The sequence below is a fragment of the Haliotis rubra genome, unplaced genomic scaffold (assembly GCF_003918875.1).
Source record: "Haliotis rubra isolate DU_JTF1 unplaced genomic scaffold, ASM391887v1 Scf85, whole genome shotgun sequence".
Classification (NCBI taxonomy): domain Eukaryota; kingdom Metazoa; phylum Mollusca; class Gastropoda; order Lepetellida; family Haliotidae; genus Haliotis; species Haliotis rubra.
The window spans coordinates 675567-683300 of record NW_025767579.1 but is presented as its reverse complement, the minus strand read 5'-3'; the positions used below and the strand labels follow the sequence as shown (position 1 = coordinate 683300).

The window sequence follows — 7734 nt, the reverse complement described above, 5'->3', positions numbered from 1 at the left end:
TATCATCTACCAACCTAACTGGCATATTCAGTTGTGATGATGCCAGAAAGGGTTTGCCCCCAATTCAGCTTCATGGTTCAATCCACTGAACTCAGTTATATCCAACTGTGGAAATTAGTTGGAACTGAAGACCTAAACTCTTTAAAGATTCTGTACCATAGGCTTACCCACTGTCTGCATTAATAATCCAATGAGAACACGGTTGTATGTGGTTTTTAACTCAAAACCCTTGTGTCAAGAGTTTCATACAATATCCTTTAATAGTATCCTGTATAGGAACAGAGCAGTTGTTAAAGATGTAGGATGGCATATGTAGTTTCTTTCTAAGCAGAGTGCAAACTGGTCTGACTCCAAACCATGTCATTAAAATGCCAAGTCTAATAATCTGGGGTAAAAACAATGTTGAAGTGCCTGATGGAGCCAAACCATGGTGTCATCCAAGGCTCTAGGAGTGATGAAGTGATGCTACTGCAGCCTTAGATCCCTTCCCCGAACAGTTAGCAGGCTTGTACAGATATGGCTAGCAAGGCAAGGTGCACCCACAGGTTCTAAGCAAGGTAACTGTAAGTGTCCTTTTGTCCATCAACTCGTTCTAAGTACTCCTTCTCTATCAGAATGTCAATACATTTCTGAAACAAACAAAAAAGGATTGGATATAGGGTATGATACATTCATTCACTTTGTTTATTTAGTATTTGTTTACATATAAATACTAAAGTGTTAAAAGATAATGCTGGTACAGTTTATCTATTAGTCTAAAAAAAATCAAGTGCCTTTATGTGCATTATGTTTTTGATGACAGAGAATCAAAATGTAGACAGATTTTTAGCAAATTAATCAATTATTTTTTTGCCTTGATTCACACAAGAGAGTGAATAAGTATGAGTATATGCTGCTTCTAGCAATATTCCAGCATTTCCACAGCTGGGGACACCAGAAATGGGCTTCACACATAGTACCCATGTGTGGAATCAAACCTGGGTCTTCAGCATGACAAGCGGACACTTTAACCATGAGGCTACCCTACAGCCCCTGACACAAGAGATAATTTATCAGATAATGAAGTCCTTATAGAGACATTTAATATTGTCTGGTATTGCTGCTTACCTTAATAACAGGCACTCGGGGCTTGAAGCGAGAGGACAGTTGATTGAGGACCTCTGCTAGTAGGTGTTGGTGTTTTAGGACTTTCCTCATCTTCATGATTCTCACTATGGCAGCCTAGAGGAAGGAGGAATTTGTGAAAACGATTCACAAAGAAACAACAACACCTAAAACCTATCATACTATCTGATTTCAAACCCATTCCAAAACAAACTGACTTTCTCCCCTTTGTTTCTGCCAGAAATCACTTCAATATTAAATCTCAACAGGTACTATTTTAAAAGAGCTAACATTTTCACGTTTAAGTCTTTATAACACTACATGGCTGGAACAGTACCCAGAGAATACTGTATTCACTAGCAATATTTGAAACTTGTTTAACTCTTCCTGGCAAACTGTTTTTAAAAGACGACAAACCCAAATTGAGGCCATAAGGTACACTCAGGGTAACTAGCATTTAAAATCGCTGATATATACATACAGTAATCAATATCAGCATGACTACTGTGAGGTTTGTTTGAAAACAAATTTCAATTGTATCTTAAATTCCTCAAAATGTGCAAATCTTCCTATCACAAGTAAAACCAATTCATAAGTAATTAGTTGTATATGTGACAATGTCCATATGAAGGTCTATATGTCGAACTAGGTGGTGTATATGGATTGAACCTTGTAAAGTATCACTTAATTTCTGAAACTTCCAATAAGTACCTGTATGAGTAGTTTCCTATCCTCCTCTATATGTTTGTGTGTTGATTCTTGTTCTGCTTTCACTTCGGTCTTCATGGGAACATTGATGTTCACTCTTAGTTTCTTACTGTTAACAGAGTAGTGGAAATGTGCATCATAATACCAGCTACAAAGCATATAATACACAGACAGTTTGGAGGAACGCATCAGCAGGGAATGAAGTTGTTCATTATTCATTAAAACATTAACCAAATTCTGTAAACAGATTTGCTTTTTGTTGCTGTTTAATGAAACATTCATTGTTGTTTAATGAAACATTCAGTCATATTCTAGCTATCATGATGACAGAATGTAAATAATAACCAGGGCCCCGTTTCACAAAGCTCTCGTAAGCCTAAGATCTCGTAACTTTTCTCGTAGCAATCATACCTCCCATACTGTAACATTGACTTACGATAGTTGTAGCGCTACGAGAGCTTTGTGAAACGGGGCCCTGGATCAGACAAAACCAGTGATTGGTATGAAGAACATCGCGAATGATGGCCAAAAACAAACCAAGTCTCACAATATTTAGTTGCCTCTTACAACAAACATAGGTTGATGGAGTCCCTCCAACCCTAAATCCTTGCTGGTGACAAGGCAGATAATGTTCTGAACAGGCAAGATGGGGTTAATTCTTTGAGGTCAGGAGAAAACAATCTGCATGTACAGATATTAGCTGCCATCCTGTTCAGTATCTAACATACAAGTATCTACAAGCATCATAACATGACATGTTAATTTGATTTTGAATGTTATCCAACAAGAAGACAAAGTCATCAATATCCCCCGCAACAGTGCCAACTTTGACATGGCAATACAATATCTATAAGGAAATTACAACAGGCATGCATATCAAGGTTGGTAAAGCTAGCATGGAGAGTTTGGGAGATTTTCTCCGGACAAAATGACTTCTTCATAGAGTCACAGTTCGAGTCACGTTTCCATTGAAACCACAAAAAATAAAATTCACACACTGGTGTAACCCCCAAAGGGCACATCTATGGATCATGGTGAACATATGTAACAAGATTGATGAAGCTAGCATCTATAGTTTGGAAGATCTGCTCCGGACAAGATGACATCCTCATAGTCACAGCCTAAGTCATGTTTCCATGGAAACAGTAGAAAATAAAATTCATATCTGGGTCTAGCCCCCAAAGGGCACATCTAGGGATCATGGTTGACATGTGTACCAAGTTTAGTTAAGCTATCACGAGTAGTTTAGGAGATATACTTTGGACAAAGTGTGACAGACGCACGGACGGACAGAACTCGTTTCTATATCCCCTGCAACTTCGCGGTTGCGAGGGATTATTATTTTATTCACTGAAGTCAAAAATATCAATTAACCACTGAACTGGTGGGAGGAGCTCACTTTTTATATCCGAGGAAGAGTGCTAGCTGAGACGAGGGTTGGAGGTTGTTCTCGTCGTCATCAGCAACCAAGAGTTTGGATTTCAGGAGGATCTGCAACACCTGCACTAGGGTGTCCTGCAAGGAAGAAGGAAACTCAGCACATTGTCACAATGCTCTGCATGCTCAGGTAAAGTATTCCTACTTTTCACCATTACCTCGAGTTTGGTGAAAAGCAAGCTTTCTAAGCCTCATTCAAACTGCCTCTAGCTAATATACTGAGGAAGCAAAAGGCATACCCACAATAACGACGCTACTTCACTTCAAATGCTATCACTTTCAGGTTTGGGCAAACAAGATGCAAGACAATTTAATTAGTAACAGTAAGTCCCATGCCTGCAGTTATATTTGAGCAAGAGTCATCAAAAGATGACAAATCCCTGGACCCCACCAATTCAAAAGAACAAATCATCTGATCGTTACAGCAAGTGACCTGTCCAACTTTATGACAGTATTCCTATCTTCCTGTCTGTCCAGGAATAAGAGTAGTTTTGACTTCTTTTGTAGGTCATTCAAATCATTTTCTGATCTTTGGTCACCCTTAGGAATGCATCTTTTGATTACATTCACCTACAGTTTATCTTTCATTTTAAACTATGACCTTAAGGTTGACCTTGACATCAATGTGTCAAAGACATTTCTCAGCACTATTTACAAGACATGTATGATATGACAATCCTAACATGCCCAAACACCCTCAGTTAAATTCAGGCAAAAACCTAAAGGCCTCCCTGTTTACATGGGAATGTTACTAGCAATCATTTTGGGTAATATTTGTAAGACTTTATGGAAAATTGCATTGGCAGGTTCTGGTTAATTTCTCCAAAAGAATCTCCATATATCTAAGATGAGTGAATGTCTGATTCCGGCTCACCATCTTTATCTGTGTAATCTCCATCAGCTGCTGTACATTGAAGGATACTTCCGAGTTGTATTGTAACAGGACGGCCATTTGAAACGTAGATGCCTGAGAAAAATTAAAAGAAACTGTGTTCATGGCAATTTTACTTCCCTTTCATATGACATAGTGATCAGAAATGTACGGTCCTAGTGGAATCTTTATCAGAGTCTTGTTTTAATATATGCACTGTACCTGTCTCAGACTATGAATAAGTCAATTTTCTACATTTCCCAAGAAATGTTTCCACCACTTCAGTTAAGAACTTCAAGTTTACATGGTTGCCCTGTTCTCTAAGTGACTCCACGAAGGGTGGGGTTGTAACGCGGGGGGATAGAGAGTGAGTGGGAGTGTGTAAATCAGAAATGGGTACAACCTACTCTATCACATATTAGTTGGAAACAGAACATGAGTCTTTAGCATCAAGGGCCAACACTTCACCCACTGGGCTATCCTACTTCTCCTTTCAGCAAACTGTAATGGTCAACCAGCAGAGATCTGATTGAGGAAGCAGCACAAGTGCAAATAGCCACACCAATTCTTGGTCACAGCCGAGAAAGTGTGTCTCAAATGCATGGGTACTTGGGACCCCTAACCAGACATCAGATATAGAAACCTAGATGCAGCTATGTGAAATATACGTACCTGCAGTGTGTATCTGTTTTTAAAACAATTTGTGACTATTTCTCCCTTAGACATGTGGTATAACCAGTTTAGCTTTCTCCCACTGTGTTGACTGCTATAAAATGATGTGAATCTCTGGAAACTTCGCTCCAACTGAAAATTCAAAAGCATCACATTCAATACAAAAATACTAGGGAAAATGTAATACTTTATTCTTCTATCTTGAAATAATAACTTCATAAAAGTAAACGTGAATCTTGTATTATGCCTTGCAATCATTTTTCTAGCAACATGATACTGGCGAATATATATCTGTGTCAAGGACACACACCTGCCACTTGCCACCTGTATGACAGGCATGGGGAACTGGGGACATTATCTGTCCTGTTATCCCAATATAGCAGGATTTCTGTGCTGTATTTGTATACCTGTATCTCTATCTACTCAGTCATACCTCAACTGGAAGGTTGAAGCTACACGACTGCTGGAATGGCCACGACCCTGAACTCAACACCTGGATACTAAAGTCAACTGCAACACAAAATATACATGAACACATGGTAGTAAGGAGGAGAAAGGACTCGGTAACAGAGTGGCAACTTTGTTGGTCAGTAACATAGAAAAACCAGGGGACAAAAGAATACATAATGTTTCACTCTGCAATATCGCAGCTAAGTGAACACACAATCCACTGTATGACATAATGAGAATTGATCCCAATAACTGGTCCATGATTAAATCAACAGAATAAAAAAGCCTGGCTTACAAAACGTGACTTACAAAACTAGGGTGTGTGTGCGCACACGCACACACACACACACACACACACACACACACTAATTCTATTCTTGAACACATCACTGGACAATAGTCTTTAACTACTGACCTACCCCAACACTTTTATATATGCCATCTATCAGCACACAGTTATATGACAAATATACAAAACAATGTGAGGAAACAACATGACATAGTTTCAAGAAATGGTGCTGGTAAATATTTCTGATATCATACTTGATGCTAAATGTCACTCACTTCAATACACAAAGCAGCAAAACAAGCACAGCTCAATGATAGAGCATAGAACTGTCGGTTAAACATTATCAGAACCAGATTACTCTAAATGGTTATGACTCAAGACCCATATCCTCTCCACAATGTTTTCATTTATGTCTAAGAAACCTTGCAGAGAAGAGACATAAAGAGGGTCTGCATTGCAAGGATCAGCAACGGACAGCTTGGACTCACCATCCAGGGGATCCGATGACTGAATGGACCTCTTGAATGTTTCATTGAGATCTTTGCTGACACCAATATCTTGAAACATCCTTTGTAACTTTGAAGTGTATTCAAAACCACAGGCTTGCTGGAAACAAAAAAACAACAGCATAAAGCTAAGAGAATACCACATATAATCTCACAGCATAAATGTCATACCGGCCAACTGAAATTCATGCTGATAATGCAAGCTAAACTGCCACTGATACTCTATCAATGATAACACTGTTTAATGCATGTGACCCTTCAGTGACTCACATGTCTACGGTAACACTACAATGTGACAGAATCAAAAAGCTATGCGTGTTCTTTCTTCATCTTTCATATACACTTCTGTAAAAAGAAATGCTTGAGAAACATTTAGCGCTCTGTTCTCGCCACATATGTTTTACACATTAAGATCAATGAATGAAAGTTATAAACTAACACCTGTCTTAGAGGAAGCACACCATTGTCAATTGTTTAATGATGAAGGAATACTTTGAGTTTTCTGAGGTTTGACACAAACAGAAAAATGATGACTAAATAAGATAAGGACCAAACTTTTACTTCAGGCCAACCGTAAATTCAAGACATCATAGTTTGACAGAACATTGCTTGAAAGAATTTACTGAACAATTACTTTTACAGTGTTTCCATGGTCAAGCTTTACAAAATAAGTACACTACACTGAACAAAGCACTGCATTTCAAGGAATCTATTATTTGGAAATCTAGGATGACAATGTGGACATACCATTAATGTATTTTGCTCTGACATATACAAAGGTATCCCCATCATTAAACCAGCTAACCTTCAGCTTGGAGATCATGCTGGCTTCTGCATCATCGCTGGCTGACATGTGTTGCACCAATCTCTTAGCTAGCATCTTGCTGTAAAACTTCTGGAATACATCTTTGTCCTCAATGTATTTGAACACAACCATCTGAAAGCAAGTGCCAAATCCATTATTTTCATTCTTCAGATCAGTAGTTCTACAACATCCTCACTTTGACACATATAATAGAACATGTTGGCACATAACAAATCAATGGAGAATATATTCTGACACTGAAATGTTCTACATCATGTTTTCTCCACGAGTCATCCTCCAATCACCATAATTCCCAATAATTCAGCAAACAAGCCATCATATTTATCAACCTGTCAAAAGATGTTACAAGAGTACTGTGAGATTTTTTACATCATTCATCAGTTTCTTCCAGTGAATGTTGCTTTTATGTTCAGATCTACAACAAACTCACTATCACTACTGTTTTGATAGACAGACATTGTCTTCTGACTAACCATACAGCAAGAAGAGTGAGTGAGTTTAGTTTCACACTGCTTTTAGCAACATTCCAGCAATATCACGGTGGGGGACACCACATATTGTTCCCATGTGGGGAATCCTCTTCGGCGTGCAAGTGAACGCTTTCAACACTAGGCCCCACAGCAATATCACGGTGGGGACACCACATATTGTTCCCATGTGGGGAATCGTCTTCGGCGTGCGGCCTGACGAGTGAACGCTTTCACCACTAGGCTGCCCCACCACCCCTACAGCAAGAAGAAATGAAAATAATCTACATGGTGAGCAGATCTTACTGAGACTCAGTCTAGGTAGGGATAATGATGCAGAATGAAGATATCTCACCACTTGGTTCAGTGTATCTTCTAGTTCAGCTTCTTCAGGGTTCTTTGAG

At 38.9% G+C, this 7734-nt stretch overlaps 1 protein-coding gene across 1 annotated transcript in view; it reads right to left on the bottom strand.

Annotated features, from left to right (window-relative positions):
• The window catches only part of LOC124262695 (cullin-1-like), a 32076-nt gene continuing 24342 nt past the window's right edge, over positions 1-7734 (bottom strand). Inside the window, exons 11-20 of the mRNA XM_046697219.1 lie at positions 7686-7734; positions 6843-6974; positions 6020-6137; positions 5226-5302; positions 4793-4924; positions 4124-4216; positions 3212-3327; positions 1816-1921; positions 1108-1221; positions 1-629 (exon numbers count right to left, since the gene is read on the bottom strand). Of these exons, the coding sequence (XP_046553175.1) occupies positions 549-629; positions 1108-1221; positions 1816-1921; positions 3212-3327; positions 4124-4216; positions 4793-4924; positions 5226-5302; positions 6020-6137; positions 6843-6974; positions 7686-7734 (1018 nt within the window). The 3' untranslated portion in view covers positions 1-548. The remainder of the gene's footprint in view (positions 630-1107; positions 1222-1815; positions 1922-3211; positions 3328-4123; positions 4217-4792; positions 4925-5225; positions 5303-6019; positions 6138-6842; positions 6975-7685) is intronic.